General features: G+C 41.3%; 1 protein-coding gene across 1 annotated transcript in view; it reads right to left on the bottom strand.

Annotated features, from left to right (window-relative positions):
• Positions 1-19,318, bottom strand: part of eIF2Bbeta (eukaryotic translation initiation factor 2B subunit beta) — a 133,472-nt gene that overhangs the window by 93,251 nt on the left and 20,903 nt on the right. The window contains 2 exon segments of the mRNA XM_028318484.1: positions 17,281-17,390; positions 19,102-19,180. Of these exon segments, the coding sequence (XP_028174285.1) occupies positions 17,281-17,390; positions 19,102-19,180 (189 nt within the window).

Genomic DNA, 19,318 nt, shown 5'->3' with positions numbered 1-19,318 from the left:
AAATATGATTCAGTGTTTTATGTGTCAAATTGAGCATGTCAGATGCCATAGGCGGCTTGTAGTCTGATGACACAAGGATTAATGTTCGAGTGAAATCTTCTTCTTCTTCTTTCTTTTTCAGCCAAATGACGTCCACTGCTGGACAAAGGCCTCCCCCAAGGTTTTCCACAATGAACGGTCCTGCGCTGCCCGCATCCAGGCTCTTCGCTTACTATGGGCCTCATAAGAAGGCTCAAGGTCACCCAAAGGGCGATGGAGCGGGCTATGCTCGGAGTTTCCCTGCGTGATCGAGTGAAATATGACATCAAAAATAGAACGTTAAAATGCAAAACATTGATAAAACTTAGAAACTCTGTAAAAATTACTTGAACCAGTGAAAGTCCTGACCAAATCAGTTTCACCGGTAGTTATTATATTAACTGTTATTTGATTATGTGGCGGCTATAATAAACACCTATTTAATGTGTCGTTGTATTTCTGAAACAGGTAAATGGTTGTTTGTAAACGGCAGAGTCGACGACATTGCTTTCGGTTGGAACAAAAATAGAAGAGCTGAAGAACTGAATGAGGGCTATCGTTTTTAACAGTTGGCACCCCTGGCGATTGACAGGACCTTACTGTACAGCGGCGCCATCTTGATGAGTGCAAGTACGATAGTCCTCGTACCACTTTAGCGCTCACCAGTTGGTGCCACTGTCTTCGCTACTAGCAAGTGACAGGACCTTACTCTACAGTGGCGCTAACTGGTGAGCGCTAAAACGATAGCCCTCATTGATAACGCCATGTTGAGGGCGAGAGGTCGTTGACAGCGGCCGTGTAAAGGTCATCGTATACCTACTCCCCCTTTTCACGGCTAATTAAATTGACGTAATTAATTGTCACCGACGGAAGGTTTTCAGTAGCAAAATTCATGCTACAAATGACTTGAAAATGAACATTTAGAATATGAGAGAGAACCTGGTATTTTCGGCATTTTTTAAACATGTTTGGGTTTTTTCTTGAAATCTAAAATGAGGAATAGGTAATTTAAATTTCCAACACGACTATTCCATTGCTATGTCCCATAATCCCATTGGAGTCAGAACCCAACTTATAAGTTTCTGTATGACAGCCAAAACTACACTCCACGTGGCCCGATGCGCACATGGTTGGATTTTCTTTAAACCTAGTTACCTCATGTTTCAAGTTTTTATCTAGATCTTATATTATTTTCATAGCATTTCACATCGGATGTAACAACACTAGCGCCAAAGTGCATGAGACTGATTGAAATTGAAATGATTTTGGCGACATTCTGTCGACTCGACCACTTGTCCACTTGACATCACCGACGAGTCTGGCGACAGAATTGGCGCAATGGTTGCGAACTCCACCACTGCGCCTGAGGACGTGGGTTCTAACCTGTACAGTAATAATATTTATGTACCGACGAAAGCATAGAATTTAAATTTTCTCAGAGAACAAAGTCACTTACCTGTATTACAACTGATTATATATATTATAACCCCAGTTTTTTTAGCTTGACGTTCTGCCGTCTGTACATGAAGAATGTTATCTGTTCGCACTGTGTTCTATATGGGTGTCTATAAGCCGACATATTAAAAAAAATATCCAATTAGACCAAATCGGAGCTTGAACTTCAATCAACAAATATTTCTCTTAACAAGCATGTTCGCCAGCAAAAAACTTGAGCAAATCAAGTGCCAAAACGGCTTCGCGATCCTGTTTCTTGCCGGGATCTTTTTGCTCTGGAAAAAGTCGGAGTACCGTTACCGGTCCAGTTGGACGGGCTCGGCGAGCGAGGTTCTATGTGTGCAAGTTTTGGACACGTGGAGGTGCTCCAGATTATGTTTTCTAGAGCGAGGATTATCATTGGGTTGAGCTACCTTTATGCATGAAGCTTGATGGCCAGAGCCCGGCATACACGTGTGTAAATACTTATTTTATCTATGATCAATAATTTCGTTTTGTCGCATTTTCAGTTTTTGAAGAAAATCTATTATATTATAAAAAAAAAGGATTTAAGTATGTTTATAAATATCCGTTGTCTAGTACCCATAGTACAAGCTTTGGTTAGTTTGGAACTAGAAGCGCAGTGTAAAATGTCCAAGGATATTTATTTGTTCATTATTTGTTTGTGCGTTAAACATTCAAATAAAGTCATACTAGTCATCGTTTCACTTTTATAAGAATGAGTGACAGGATAACGATATGTTATTAATTTATTATGTATTGTATAGAAATCATTAATTGCAGAGTACATACTATACAGTACATAATATACAGTCTTCATTCAGGCTAGCTAGGTAGTATTAATAAAATTGTCATTTATCTGTTTCGTAGTTGACAAAGAAAGCATTGCGAAGCCAATGAATCTTTACTAATATTATAAATGCGAAAGTAACTCTGTCTGTCTGTCTTGCTTTCACGCCTAAGCCACTGAACTTTGATGAAATTTGGCATAGAGATAGTTTGAGTCCCGGGAAAGGATCATAGGATAGTTTTTATCCCCGTTTTTGTAACAGGGACGCGCGCGATATAGTTTTTCTGTGACAGATAAACATCCACGCGGGCGAAGCCGCGGGCGGAAAGCTAGTCAAATATATTTTGTTTTCTTCTAATAATTATGCACTGAACATTCGAGGAATGTGATGGCACGAATCAAAGTTTTTCAACAAAACCGTTTAACACGTCGCCAACTTTGCTACTTGCTTCCTCCTACTGTATAATTCAAATAATTTCACAATACCAATCAGTATGGAATATGGAAGTTACATTATCAGTAGGCTCATTCAATATAGACTGCTGTAAGCCAAATGATGTGATAAGTTACTTGTATATTTTTTTTACTTTTCTCTCAACCATATGTTACCTACCCCACTTCCTTTTAAATTGTCCCAGAGGACTGAGGTACAGACAGATTGATAATGAGGATTATTCATTAGTTTCTTGGAGGTTTCTTTTCCTTTTTCCAGAAATACTTGGTGTATCCTAGTGACAATCACCTTAACCTACAAACTAGTTCCAACTAAAACCAGTAAACATTTCACTAAAGAAAACTACTAGGTGCTGTACTAAAACAGCATGCTCAGAAAGCTGATCTGATGCAGAAATCCTGGTTTCTAAACGTCAATACCGAATATTGGGCCTACTGCGTATGTCTAGGCTGTGGTATAAGAAACAATGCTCGTGCCAACAAAATATAGGAAGGAAAATCTGCAAGGGCAACAGAAACAAGCACGCAACCGCCGTCCCCCTCGCACTCGCGAGAACACAGCTGGTGCGAGCGAGCGAGAATTTGGGAGATGTGGGTGAAACGCTCGTAGATAATTCAAGTTGGAGTTTTTGTTAGCAGGTACGGCATCGATTTTTTGTTGGGACCTTTAGCGGCCCAAGGCCCGAACCGTGTGTATAGGAAATACCATAGCGTTAATAGATCACCATGATTATAATAGTTAAAATCCAACTGGCTCCATTGGACCGGCACCTTTTGCTTGGTACAATTGGAAAAAATAAAAAGTACAAGAACTGGTTGGAATGTACTTGTAACTCGTAAACAACTGTACCATGAAGCTGCGCAATACCGAGGCGATATCGTTTTCGCCTCAAACGGTAGTAAAAAACCACTATGGGACTTTTAAGGTGTTTTAAAAAAATAGTATAACACCAGTTACCACAGTTTTTCAATCAATCGATTGATATTAGGTAAATTCATGTTAAAATATCAAGCTATCGTCCAGCAGTAGGCTGTCATTGATGAAGTGATGAATGATCTATCAAGCACCTTTGTAATATGGATAGGAAATTTAATTGATAATTAATTAGACACCCTATGCGTGGGGTGAGTGTAAATGAGACGACAATATTTTCGTGTAAAGATAAAAAGGGACTATTCCCACCGCTGCAACTCCTGTGCAGCCAGGATCTACAGCTTGACCGCCAATAAAACCCAACCAGTGAAGGTCAAGTTTCTCCCGGGGGAAAGTTAAAGTTAAACCATAAACTGTCATTGGACCCGCAAGGATTCAGAAGAACATAGGAGGAGTTCGAAGTTAAGGTTCGGTTAAAGATAAAAGATAACTTAAAGATATTATTTGCGAGAATGTTGATGTCGTTTTTCTCATTATTACGCCAATTTCTTGAATGTATCTGCATTCTGCAACACCCTGAAAGTTGCGAACGCGGCGTGACGCGACGGTGCACGGTGGCGGACACGCACCGTTTTTGTGAGTCAAGAGTGAAAGCGAGCCAGCATCTGTCGAAACGCCCGTGTTCCGGGTAAATTCGCTCCGCTTGTGTGATGTCACTTCACTTCTATGGTTTCCGGATGGATACAGCCATGTGTCAATTATTGTTATATTTGCAGCAAGTCTTGGAGCTGTTACATGAATGTTTATTGGACAGATCTTGGATGCACACGTGCCAACCGTGTCAGTTTTATGACACAGTCAAAGGCAAGAGGAATTAGAGTAGCATGCAAGGAATAAATTGCTGAAATCAAGTGTACACCACACTGCTGAAGTGATGCTAGGTTCTGAATAAATTTACATCGTCTTAACAAAAAAAAACTGTTTTATCTCAGAATAAGGTTATTCCATACGATGCTGGCTTAGTCAATTAAATAAAGGATAACTGACAAACAGAACCGTGTAATGTGGCAGAGCATGGAAAAGGCTTATGACCAGCAAATCACACCAGTAACAAGAACGGCTCATTTTCCTCCTTAAACCCATGACTAATTGCTTGTCTTCTAGTGTAAGATTTCTCCGTTTCCCATCCCCAGCGGGGCCCACCTGAATCCTGAAAAAAGCGCTGAATACGCAGCGGAGAGCGTCTCCGACAGCCGTCCGTACAAAAGGTTTCTTTCGCTTGATTGAAAAGCGCCTACATAATGTACGACGAGCGCACATTTGTAGGACTTGAATATTTACACGACACTGACACAGTGGAGGTAAGATAGTAACTCTTTTGTGTGTGTTACATTATGTATTTGGGTACAGAAACGCAGAATAAATGATAGTACAGAAGGGTATTTTATTACATGAGCTCGNCTCCTGTGTAGCCAGGATCTACAGCTTGACCGCCAATAAAACCCAACCAGTGAAGGTCAAGATTGTCCCGGGGAAAGTTAAACTGTCATTGGACCCGCAAGGAAATTATTCAGAAGAACATTGGAGGAGTTCGAAGTTAAGGTTCGGATAAAGATAAAAGATAACTTTTTTAAAGATATTATTTGCGAGAATGTTGATGTCGTTTTCCTCATTATTACGCCAATTTGGTGAATGTATCTGCATTCTGCAACACCCTGAAAGTTGCGTACGCGGCGTGACGCGACGGTGCACGGTGGCGGACACGCACCGTTTTTGTGAGTCAAGAGTGAAAGCGAGCCAGCATCTGTCGAAACGCCCGTGTTCCGGGTGAATTCGCTCCGCTTGTGTGATGTCACTTCACTTCTATGGTTTCCGGATGGATACAGTCATGTGTCAATGGTTATTTGCAGCAAGTCTTGGAGCCGTTACATGAATATTTATTGGACAGATCTTGGATGCACACGTGCCAACCTTAGCAGTGTGGTGTCAGTTTTATGACACAGTCAAAGGCAAGGGGAATTAGAGGAGAATGCAAGGAACAAATTGCTGAAATCAAGTGTGGTGTGTGATGCTAGATTCTGAAAAAATCAGACCTGTTTTATATCAGAATATGATTGTTCCATTCGATGCCGGCTTAGCTAATTAAATAAAGAATGACTGACAAATAGAACTGTGTAATGACAGAGCATGGAAAAGGCTAACGCTCACTCCAGTAAAAATAACTACTACTAATCCAAGAACAGCTCATCTTCCTAATTCTTCAAAAACCATGACTAATTGCTTGTCTTCTAGTGTAAGATTTCTCTGTTTCCCATCCCCAGCGGGGCCCACCTGAAGCCTGAACAAAGCGCTGAATACGCAGCGGAGAGCGTCTCCGACAGCCGTCCGCACAAAAGGTTTCTTTCGCTTAATTGAAAAGATCCTACATAATGTACGACGAGCGCACATTTGTAGGACTTGAATATTTACACGACACTGACACAGTGGAGGTTAAGATAGTAACTTTTTTGTGCGTGTTACATTATGTATTTGGGTACAGAAACGCAGAATAAATGATAATACAGAAGGGTATTTTATTACATGAGCTCAGCTAGGTCTGAGTTTACGGTAAGTGACGACGCTTACTCACAAAATGTTTTAAAACCTATTTCCTAAGGATTTAGAAACACCCAGGTCATTGAATTGTTGGAAGACACCGATAGAGTCGTTCACATGATAAACTTATTGGCTGAATAGGCACAGTTTTGAACAGTAATAAGATTTCAAGAACAGAAAATTTCGAGAAAAAGATAGTAAGTACGGCAGAGCCACCCCCCAAATTTCTGTTTCTGTCAGGTAACTAAGTATATAGCTAAAAATATAATTTTGCAATAGTTCAACAGCCGTTTTAGTCAAATATTTTATTTACCTAAGGTAAGTCAGATGAAAGATTGGTCCCCTTTGATCATCTTTGCGCACTTACTGAACCAAACTTGATCGTGGTTCATATTTTATGTCTTCGTGCGCGTGAGAATCAGACCTAAATCCTGCGTCTATTGAGGAAAAATTAGATTCCCTCCGAGCAGATGGATGGATTCTTTCACATGGTAATGGAGGTATGATTAAATGATATGTAGAGGCGCCTCATTCGCTTTGCTGGAGTGCCTTCTTATTCGGGTTATTAGTCAGGAGAAATGGGCCCAGATTTTGCGCAGTGATTTTAGTTTAATTTCAGAAAAAAGGCGTTAGGATGCCCCTGAAAATATTTGTCTCAACAGTAAAACTAACTACCATAGAGTACGAAAAAACCCCCAAACAGCCAACTGCGTATTATTATTATTATGGATAGCACATTGACTGCCATAATATGTAAGTATGACATGAATTTCTATGGCCAAATAGTATCTATTCCAACTAAATATAATGCCACACAACATCTGAGACTTTAGGTTTTTTATGCATAACAAGGCAGGTATTTGACCACGATAGCACCTGGTGAAGTGGGATGCAGTCTAGGATGGTACATATCTGGGGTGTATGTGCCTATTGACTCTCGCCTTGAAAAGGTTAAATTCTATGAGGTCAAAGCGATATTTTTACAAGTATAAATTAGAATAGGTTAACATAACAAGCCATTTGGTTTTTTGAATATTAATTAACTGGTGAAAAAAATTAGAAACGTCAACACAAAGTAATATGAATTATGGATATCAAACAAACTATAGTCATGTATTATTCATGCAACAACACCAAGTAACGATTACATAACTCATTCCTCCGTGTCCCAGGCGGCGCTGCCTGGCATCTGTCGCGGCCGGGATTCGAAGCCCGACCACCTGGCTCACAGGTGCGTCCTTACTTTTTACGCGAGGTAGTGCTAGGGCGTTAGTTGACAGTTCAAGGAACTGGCAAAGCGTTTTTAAGCTTTAAAATTGAATGAAACCGCGAGAGCCAAGAAGAAAAAAATACTGAAATGTATCATCGGACAATATGTTATTTTTTGGATATTATTCAGCTATGGGCATTTTGATAGCCAATCGCAGATGATAGGCGTACATGGAATCAACATGCAGCGAGGCATATTCTAGCCAAATGCCAACTGAGTGCAAGAGTCAATGATTAATATTCTTCATCATCATCACATAGGCCTCCCAATGTTTTCCACATGGCCCGGTTGCTAGCGGCCTGCATCTAGCGCCTTTTGCCACTTTTATGAGGTCGTCAGTCCACCTTGAGGGTGGTTAATATTCTGACAAACCATAATCGTTCCCGTGCTTTAATCTGAACCAATTAATTTAATGTTCTGCTTCAATTCATTACATTTCAAAACGACGTGAGTGTTTCATTGGCGAAACCAAATCCTAACGAGTGAAGTCGTAGGCAAATGCTAGTTCTTATTCCAGGGCATTTAATAGACAGTTTGACACCATACCCCAATAATTCGACACCGCAACTTTTTTAAAAAGACCCTTCATTCTGGTCTTAAAACCTTAATTAATTTTAAATTACCTGTAAATTACGATTTTTGTTAGCATTGTAATTGAAAATAGTAGTTTAATTGAGTTGGCAAAATAGTGACGTCACTTGCTTGTAGTGCCATACAAAATCTATGGGAGAGTTTCGTTTTGACAGTTTTAAAAAGTACGTCAATTGACTGGTGGTGTCAACATGTCTATTAGTAGGTAGTGTTGATCGTCCTCCCAGTTCAAAGGGCGGGCAGACGGTCAAGAACCTCGCCTGCCCGGGAGTATATTATCGCCCGTATTCACAAACATTTCTATGAGGTCTCACAGTGCGCGTGGACGCACAGGGTGACACACGAACCAATCACAGAGCTCTATTCAACGCTGTGCGTTCGATTTGCTGCTTCACTAAGACGGGATTTTGCAAAATTCAACCCCTAAGGGGGTAAAACGGGATCCACGCGTACGATGTCGCGGCCGGCCACTAGTTCTATTAAAAAATGTGTCCGCTCCGGCTTGGTGGAAACCGGGCCTTAGGCAGGCTTGGCTGTAATTTTTAATGGAACTAACGACTATCCCCCTTACTAATAAAAAGTTGCATAGTTGTTGAACACTGTAAAATGACATTTCCATACTAAACGTCACTTTAAAACATTGTTCAACGCAAGAACAGACGGTGAAACGCAACTGCAACGAAACTGCAACTTTCTGATGAATGAAACTGAAACTGAAAGTTTCAAACTGGTCGCGTCATGTGTGGTCTCTCAACGGACGCTATGGCAGAAACTTAGATGCAACTCAAAAGTAACTAGCAGTTGCAGTTTCGTTGCAGTTGCGTTTCACCGTCTTTTCTGGGCCTTAGGTTAAACGAGCGTGTAAGTTTCATTAGTAAGGCGATATAATTATTATATCGTCAGAAGTAGGTTCTTGGCCAGTGCAGCGCCGCATCATCAGCGGATCGATGCCCGCAGTTCACGGGATTCTCCGGGCAACGCCCGGCGGCACGTCACCTCTTATCTGCACCCGGTTATGGCTTATCGTTACGTTGTTATAACAATTTATGCAGAAGTGTACTACACGTTTTTTTTATTTGTGTTGAGCGGCTATTCTAGTTCAATAAAGTCTTAGAATCACTGCGACCGGTACCGATCTATTGTGATCGCCGCTATTTTCCTTACAGTTCGCCTCCGAGACCTACATCCATTAGGAGGTGCAGTATCTTTTGGGGGGCGATATGTTTTACATCTTGTGGGCTTAGGATGTGTTTGCCCAGGTGTAAGCTTCGCTTAAGTACTACGCGTAACGTGGCAACAATAATAATGCCTTTGAGATCCACACAACACCAGCATAATTGATCAGTCTGCTGAATTTTTGCTATAATAAACATTTTATCCCGGTTTTTAAAACAGGGACGCGCGGGATATAGTTTTCTGTCACAGACAAAATTCCACGTGGGCGAAGCCGCGGTCGGAAAGCTAGTTGATCTATAAAACATTAAGGTGTTTTGTGTAACATGATTTCATAGGTAGCTTGAAATAAAAGATCCATCAGCAAAAAACATTATACTGAGCAAATCTAAATTGTACCTTAGCAGTGTGGTAAGTGATCAACGTCACTGCGTTAAGCAAATATGGAAGACGTCATTACATCAAACTGGCCTTAAGAAAACACATAATTAGCTAATAAATAGGCATAATAACCTCCTATTACAGAGCACCATCGAGTTGGAGCAATCTTGTGAGATGTAGGGCGTCAGATAGAGTCGTTTGTAATCTTACTAGAGATGGGGCACAGAGCATCGATAAACTAGATTAAAGTAATAAACATTTACATTGCTGTGTGGGTGGTGTAAGGCCCAGAACAGACGGTGAAACGCAACTGCAAAAAAACTGCAACTTTCTGATGATTCTTATGAATGAAACTGAAAGTTTCAAACTGGTCGCGTCATGTGTGGTCTCTCATACGGACGCTATGGCAGAAACTTAGATGCAACTCAAAAGTAACTAGCAGTTGCAGTTTCGTTGCAGTTGCGTTTCACCGTCTGTTCTGGGCCTAAGACTTCTCGAAGACTATCTCTATCTATCTATGTCAGCCTTTGGGTTCGCCTTCGAACATAGGCCTCCTCTTCAACCCTCCACCGTTTTCTGTCCCTGGCCACACGCATCCAGTTCACTCCAGCCTGCTGCCGGATATCGTCTGTCCATCTTTTAGGCGGTCTTCCCCTGCCGCGGGTGTTGTTGCGGGGTCTCGAAGACTATCAGACTTTTGTTCGGCCGATAGTTAGGCCCGATTCTAAATTGTATGAAGTATCGGCCGATCCAATGTGCGCACCTTCATACATGTACTGATTAACAGCCCGACCCTACTATCGGCCGACAAAATCGGTGGTCTGCGCCTAGGCTGACTCCGGGAAGGCCCGGGCCAACTCAAGACGTGATCCATACAAATGACACACGTCCGCGCACGATAAATGGAAAAGTTAGTATCTTTAATTGGGTAACTCGTTCGTGCTTCATTCTTCGGGGGTACCTTGTTGAGGGTCCCAGCCCTATTGGTTTAAGGGAGTACGCTCCGCTGCCTACGATAGTATTCCGTGAAGCGTATCCAATGTTTATGTAACCCAATTTAAGCTCTCGTACTGCTAATGACTACCTACTTTTAGACTTGAAATTGTATTTCATGTAACAAATAAGTTTCTTTCGTCAGTTCTTCTCAGCACCATATAATATTGTCATGAGCTGTCTCGTGAACTGCCTCGTGAAATCCGTCTGGTCAGTGGGGAGTGTAGGCCAAATTCTCCATTTGCCTCTGGTAAATTGGAGAGGGTCGTGTTCCTGCAGTGGAGACTAAATGACCTGACGATGAACTGTCTCAAATTGGTAGTAAGGATAGCTGTTTACTACAAGAAATAAAAATTGTTTAAAAATGTATGCTGAAAAAAGCTATAGTTTTGGACGTGTGCACTATGAAAAGGATCTATGTATTTTAAAATAAACTTATTAGAGGCACTAATGAATGGTGAAGCAAAGTCAAAGAGCGTTGATAAACTACAAATTGGGTTGATAAATGGACCACAAAACTATCGACAAGTTTCCCGCCAATCCTACACAAACTCTGAGATCAAACGGCGGTACTTGATATCTCGTTATCAGTTGCCTAACTAGGGCTTGGCTCAAAGGGGCGATGGGTTTAGAAACCCTTTGAAAAGCCGCGTCGCGTAAAAGTCCGTGAAAAAAATCTTTGAAATCATTCCAAATTAGTCGCACCTAGGTAATTTGGATTTTTTCTTTGATCATTGGATAATATAAAAATTAAACATGTATTTTAAATAAAATGTGTTTGTGTAAAGGTCAACACTACTAGAACAGCCTATAGATTAGTTTTATCCTTGAAAAAATTATCATCATTTTCTACCGCGTTCACACATTGATTATTATTATTCATATTTGCATCAAGGTTAGCCTTGGCTTGTTGGAGCCAATACACCAATGTGTATGACGGTTTTGGACGCTCCTTTGACAAATAGACAACTCTAACATGTACTTTGTCAAATCTAAGCAGCCAAAGGACGACAGCTAGAGAAAAACCTGCCCCCAAAGATTTCCATAACAACCGGCACAGCGTTACCCGCATTCAGGTTCTTCTCGCGATCTTAATTCTTCGGTCCACAAAGTACGAAGCGTGTCCACGCTACGTTTCCGGTCCGTATGGTCGCCGCTCGAAAACTTTTCTGACCCTAAGGCCATCAGTTCTACGAGCTTATTCATTAGCAATTCAATGCTGAGGTAAATTTTTAATGTGTTTCCCACTTGGGAATCTAACTAGTAGACCTAACGGAGGCGTTCAACCTTACTATCTTCCTTGAAATTTGCATTTACGAGTGTGACTCACATCCAGTTATAAACGATCCTGCTAAAGCACGCATGACGGCACTTCATGCTCGACACTGTGTCACCTATGCAGTTGCAGTAGGGTCTATTTTGCGACAAAAATCTACAGTATGATCTGTCAGTGACCAGATACATACAACGTCAAATAGTTCGTGTCACTCAAAGTGGCTAAAAAATTGATAACACAACCTTAGGCATTCCAAAGACGTGTTGCGGACTTTTTGGCTACTTTGGGTGTCACGAAATATTTGACGCTACTACTACTACATTCGTTCGTTTCAGCCGAATGACGTCCACTGCTGGACAAAGGCCTCCCCCAAGGATTTCCACAAAGACCGGTCCTGCGCCGCCCGCATCCAGGCACCTCCAGCGACCTTCACCAGATCGTCGGTCCACCTGGTAGTAACTCTACATTGCGCCCGTATATCACGCATGCATGACCCCCACTTCCTAGTAGTATCCCGGCTAGAATGCGCGCCGTGATATACTTTTATAGACGTCAAAATGTATGTGCAAAATCGATAAAATTGCGTGATAACCGCTAATCGCGGCGCGCATCCTAGATCTACAGATCGTCGGTCCACCTAGTGGTACCTACTACATTGCGCCCGTATAATTTATCACGCATGACCTCCACTTCCTAGTAGCACAGAATACATAATAGTAGCTACAGAAATTGCACTCCTTTGTGTAGGATCAGATGCCGGAATTTTAACGGTAATAATAATTATGCAAAATATCCAACGCACATGGTGCATTCGAAATTGCACCTTACTACTACGCTCACAAGAGCGCATTTTTTTTTGTGTTTAGAATTGATCTACGTCACCGCTCAAGCGTCAGGGTTGTATGAGCAAAGTAAAATAAATAAAAACTTAATTTTAAGAAGCATTTATTGTATTTACGATTAGAAAACTTTAATCTAGTGGAGTTTGTATAATCGTACCATCTCTAATGTACCTATTAATAAACTTCAGTGTTGCGATAATTCGAAATTAAACAGTTTTAAAAGGTGTAGTGTCGGAAAATAGACACGTTGAAGTAAAGTTAATGTTTTTATTAGCTAAAATAATTTTTTTGCTATAGTTTTTTGTCATAAGTATTTCAAAATAATTTTTTTATTATTTAAATCACTACAGTTAATTATTATTCCTAAATATTCCAATTTTGCATTAAAGAAGAATAACAGTGCTGTTGGAACAATAAACCTTGATTGCGACGATGATCGACCGAGCGTGTATAGAAATACGCGTGTGCAAACAGGCGCGTGGCGGCCCGGACTGATTTGCAACTTGAAGTTGTCGCGCGCTGTAGGTAATTATCTCGGCCGGCATAGGCGAGTGACGGAGGCCTGCTAGTAGTTAGTTAGTANCTTATCTGCCCCCGGTTATGGCTTATCGTTACGTTGTTATATAACAATTTATTATGCAGAAGTATACTACACGTATTTTTTTTATTTGTGTTGAGCGGCTATCAATAAAGTCCTAGTATCACTGCGACCGTACAGATCTATTATGATCGCCGCTATTTTCCTTACAGTTCGCCACCGATTCCTGCATCTAGGTAGTGCAGTATCTTTTGGGGGGCGATATTATGTTTTACATCTTGTGGGCTTAGGATGTGTTTGCCCAGGTGTAAGCTTCGCTTGTGTAAGTACTACGCGTTACGTGGCAACAACATGTTGATTAGTTAGTAAGAATAATGGATGGCTCAATAAAAATATTTTTGATTTGATTTAAAAAATAAATTAAAAAAATAATGCATTTGAGATCCACACAACACCAGCGAAATTGATCAGTCTGTGAATTTTTGCTATTAGGATAGTTTTTATCTCGGTTTTTAAAACAGGGACGCGCGGGAGTAAAGTTTTTCTGTCACAAACAAAATTCCACGCGGGCGAAGCCGCGGTCGGAAAGCTAGTTGATCTATAAAACATTAAGGTGTTTTGTGCAACATGATTTCATAGGTAGCTTGAAATAAAAGATCCAACAGTAACAAACATTGTATACTGAGCAAATCTAAATTGTACCTTAGCAGTGTGGTAAGTGATCAAGGTCACTGCGNATGGGATTCATATTTGCATCAAGGTTAGCCTTGGTTTGTTGGAGTCAATACACCAATGTGTATGACGGTTTTGTATGCTCCTATGACAAATAGACAACTAACATGTACTTTGTCAAATCTAAGCAGCCAAAGGACGACAGCTAGAGAAAAACCTGCCCCCAAAGATTTCCATAACAACCGGCACAGCGTTACCCGCATTCAGGTTCTTCTCGCGATCTTTACTAATTCGTCAGACCACCGACTACAAGGCGTGTCCACACTATGTTTCCGGTCTCTATAGTCGCCACTCGAGAACTTTTCTGACCCTACGGCCATCAGTTCTACGAGCTTATTCATTAGCCATTAAATGCTGAGGTAAATTTTTAATGTGTTTCCCACTTGGGAATCAAACTAGTAGACCTAACGGAGGCGTTCAACCTTACTATCTTCCTCTAAATTTGCATTTACGAGTGTGACTCACATCCAATTATAAACGATCCTGCTAAAGCACGCATGACGGCACTTCATGCTCGACACTGTGTCACCTATGCAGTTGTAATAGGGTCTATTTTGCGACAAAAATCTACAGTATGATCTGTCAGTGACCAGATACATTCAACGTCAAATAGTTCGTGTCACTCAAAGTGGCTAAAAAATTGATAACACAACCTTAGGCATTCCAAAGACGTGTTGCGGACTTTATGGCTACTTTGGGTGTCACGAAATATTTGACGCTACTACTACTATATTCGTTCGTTTCAGCAGAATGACGTCCACTGCTGGACAAAGGCCTCCCACCAAGGATTTCAACAAAGACCGATCCTGCGCCGCCCGCATTCAGGCACCTCCCGCGACCTTCACCAGCCAGGCTAGGATGCGCGCCGTGATATAATTACTCTTTATCGACGTCAAAATGCAAAATAGATAAAATGGCGTGATAACCGCTAATCGCGGCGCGGATCCTACACCTACAGATCGTCGGTCCACCTAGTATACCTACTACATTGCGCCCGTATAATTAATTTATCACGCATGACCCCCACTTCCTAGTAATATCCCCGTTTTTTGCGACCTCCATTCCCTCACCGGACGCCGTCCTATACCCTGCGCAGTGTCATGCATGAGAGTCGCTACGGACACAAAAAACAAACGACTGCGTGAGCCGTTTCCTGACTGCGGCCTTATGTCGGGGACACAAGGTCGGGAATGGCGGGCCGCAGCCGGCGCATCCGCGTGTATATATTTAGGCCGAGAGCGTTGAACCCGAAGGTCGCTACCTGCGCGGACGCCGCCCTCGCGCTCACTTGATTTTTCTGCTTCTGGTGCGAATGGGACACCTCTAACTAGATACTCCTATAATATCCTACTACTTCTTCTAGTCCTACCTACCTACTACTATAAAGCCCGGTCCGTGCACGCTCACTGTGGGTGCCAGTCGCACAGTCGCGACAGCAATATAATTACGCGCGAGCGATAAGGATGGGTAGCTAGGGGTCATTGGACAAAATTCTACGTGCTCAAGGACCAGCCTATAGTTCGTTTCATCCACGAAGAGTCTTCGTGGATGAAACGTAGGTAGTCTTCGCCGAAGACGCGCCCCACCAATTTTTGGTCTCGGTCGCGCGGGGTGCGGGGAGTTTGATCCGAGCAATCCGAGCGTCATTATTGTAGTGTGCGTGTGCACTCATGGATAATTTAGCGTGTACCGATAACACTCAAACATTAGCGGAAGAATGGTGGGGCGCGTCTTACACTAACTATCACCTACACAGTATCAGCGCAAAACTCTGCTACAAGAGTGGCGTTCCTACTGATATTGCACAAAAGCTTGCAACAACAGCTATTTGTGTTACTCTTTCAAGCAAGAGTGACTAAGTGGATTCTGATAAAGCTTTCTGTCTAGTTGACATATCAGAATAACAACTTGTGTACTATTTTAGAGGGTATTGAGATGGACAACATCTTACTAGAACTAGCTTGAAAACAACGGCTGTTTGTTACTTCTTCACGCAAGTGACTAAGCAGATTTTGATAAACATTTCAGTAATCTAGTTGACACATCAGAATAGCAACTTATTTACTAATTTACAGGGTATAAGTAATGACTCTTTGGTTTATCAAGAGTGTTGAATCAACACTACTTCATGTGGAAATCAAAGATAGTGTATGACAGGATTGACAGGGTAAGTAAAATATCACTCATGCATGTGCTATAAAAATACTAAGCCTGTTCACCTGAAAGATTTCAATCCAACTATCTGCCTACCCACAATTCAAATGAGAGGCTTCAGATTTGGAATTTAAACAATAATGAGATAGTGCATGACTAGTGTGATTTAGTGTTATTTAAAAAAATCTAACTTCATAACATTCTAATATTTATAAATAAATTAATACCTTCATGCGTTTAAGTAATTTTTTCAATATCAAATGAGTAATTTGTGTGTAATTTTCTACGCACTTACATAAGGTAGGTTACGCAGCGCAACTGACTTAAAACATAATTTCATTTACACAAAACAGACAACCTGGGATTCCACAATGCTAAAAATTAAGCAACAAGTTACAGCCTTTTCGAAAGAGGGTAGCACGTGACAGATCCCAATGGAAATCGTTGGAGGAGGCCTATGCCAAGAGGCAAACTGAGCTTCGGGATATTTTATAACACAGATCTTATTATTTAACATATTATGTAACCAAGTTCAGAATAAAAAGGCTTATTGTTATTATTATTACAGCCTTTAGTAGAAGTGAGCTAGTTCATGACTCGTTCACTGATCAGAATCCAGCCTCAACCATGGGTATTTTACGAGGAAAAGTTATTAGACACTAGTATGGGAATTTTATTTATGTTAGCAACTGCACAGATTTACAGAATTTTCCCTGACATTGTTATCAATATTGCGGCATCATTTTTGTTATTTTTATGCATTTTAAAGTATTTTTGAAAATTATCCATACTTTGATAAATAAATAATTTTCTAATTAGAATCAAAAGGATTCCAGGTTGTTTATTTACGATCAAAGTTTTGATAGCAGATAATAAATATGATATTTTTAATTAAATAATTAGATTTTTTTGTGGAGGGTACTTTTGCATACTTAATTTAATTTATTCCCACTTATTGCGATGATGAGTATGGAGATTATGCAACCGGTGTAATAAAAATTACGTGGCGATGATTAGAAAACCAGCGAAAACGCATCGCTCGCAAAAGACAGGCGTAAATCTCGGTCGTTACGTGAAAATACAATGTAGGAGTTTTATGCAACGCGGAGAAAACGCCAACGTCGCAACACACGCGTGTAACCAACCTGTAGTTCTGCTCGTAGTCCCAGTACTCCTTGTAGCGAGGGTGCCACCGCGGGCCCCCGCGGGAGTACGGCCTCCGTGATCCTCCTTGACTCATGTTAGGTGCGCCATCCTCCTATCGATCTGCGCACAGCCCAGGCCTCGCCCGCTCCGCTCGGGCCAGCGATCACACAACACAACACACACGACACCAGCACTTCAACACCACGAGACCACCGATCCCAACTCCTCGGAGCCCGACGGAGCCCTACGAAAATATTTTGGAGACAACTGCAGCGAAGCGAAGCTCGCGCGAACTGACGCACGCACGCAAGCGCGGCAACGTCACGGAGCGGAATGTGCGCGCTCTAGCGGCGTATTTCGGAAGCACGTTCAAAATTTAGCGCCGAAGCGCTTCACAGGTCAATAATTATTTTAATCAGATTTTAAATAATGATTTGCGTCAGTTTACTTTGCGAAAACATTTATTTAGCATCGAAATGTTTTTCTAAATTAACGCAAGCTGCCAAGATTGCATCACAGGATCACTGTCCACGAGTATTGATTTTATATTAGCGTCGCATGAAATGATAAGCGATTCTCTTTTGCGACGAGAAAATCATCAGAGGATTGATGAGAACGAGGAGGGCGTGTTATCGCGCACTTAAAATGGTTCGTCACCGTTCACATAATTAATGTGAATCAGACGATAATCTCGCAATCGTCGATCCGCACCGTCACACAGGTCCATTCCAACACAAAAGTATTTCCAAGTCCAAGGAATAGTCTTTTCCAACGAAATTTTAACGTAAAACAACTGAAATAAGTGAAAATTGTGAAAAAACTCAAGATAATAACGTAACGCTATGTGCTCAGTCCGGACGACCGATACGTAAGCCCATAAAAAAGTTTACACAACTCGTCCCCCACGCAGCGCTCAGCGCTTTACCGCTGAACACAGCGGAGTTAAGCATTCAGGTGCGCTGCACGTCATTCCCCATTCATTATTGAGCAGCGCTGTATCGCTGCTCGTGCAGGGGACCCCGCCCATTGTTATTATAATGCAGCCAACATGACGCGCTAAGTGCAGTGTGAAGTTGGCCACTGATTGCTTGATGAATGTTTTGTCTCTCTCCGATTTGTGGGCTAGAAAGTGATGGCGTATGACAATGTTTGTTTGATTATTTTGGGTGGGTGGCTCCGGAGGTCCCGTAAGCCCAAGATATTTGGCAATGTACGACCAGAGAGGACATTAGTTCCCCTCTCCATCGGCCCGCGATAAGTTGGCGCCAGGTCTGCAGTGGCACAAAATGGCGCATAATTTATCTACGCTTAAATATTTAGATTACGCCACCCTCGCTGATAGGGCTCAGATGTTTGTAGAACATTATCGCCCTCTGTGAGGCACGTTTATATTTAAACCGCGTTATTTTTAGGCTTCCGTGGATATCTTTTATGTTGGTTTATTTTCAGAAAGAGGATGGAACACATTTGTGAAACTAATTTTAAATTATTAGTCCCTTGCGGACATCGTGAAATTTTATGAAGGTAGTTAAGTATTGCACTGGACATGAAATAAAACAAAACTTATATTAAAAGCATTTATATTTATTTACATAGGTACCATTTTTATACAATCATGTCTTTGTTTCTTACAAAAGAGAATCAGAATTCGAACAATACTTGATAGAAATTCAATTTTTCTTATACAAAATGTAATTACAAACTATAAGGCATAATAGATTGGCGTAAGTAGAAGAAGAATTTAAAGAATCTGTTAAGAAACTTCAAAAATAACGAAAATAAACGAATTATTGTGTCCCATCTCTCCTGTAGCGGCAGACCAGCGGTTATATCTGGTGGTCCTCAGGGTCATACAGCTCCGACAACAGTCGATACACGTAGGACGGTGAACTGCCACCTCTGTGGAAAAAATATTAAGAAGAAGAATAAAATTACTTTATAAAACAGCCTAGATAGAACATAATGTTCGGATTACTTTCAATAAGGCACCATCTTATTTTAACTTTTCAAACGTCAAAAATTTATCAAATTCCATAC

Source organism: Ostrinia furnacalis, unplaced genomic scaffold (genome assembly GCF_004193835.3).
Source record: "Ostrinia furnacalis isolate ACB-3 unplaced genomic scaffold, ASM419383v2 OfSCF6924, whole genome shotgun sequence".
Lineage (NCBI taxonomy): Eukaryota > Metazoa > Arthropoda > Insecta > Lepidoptera > Crambidae > Ostrinia > Ostrinia furnacalis.
Note: the sequence above shows the minus strand (reverse complement) of the source record. Positions and strands in the feature narration are given on the sequence as shown.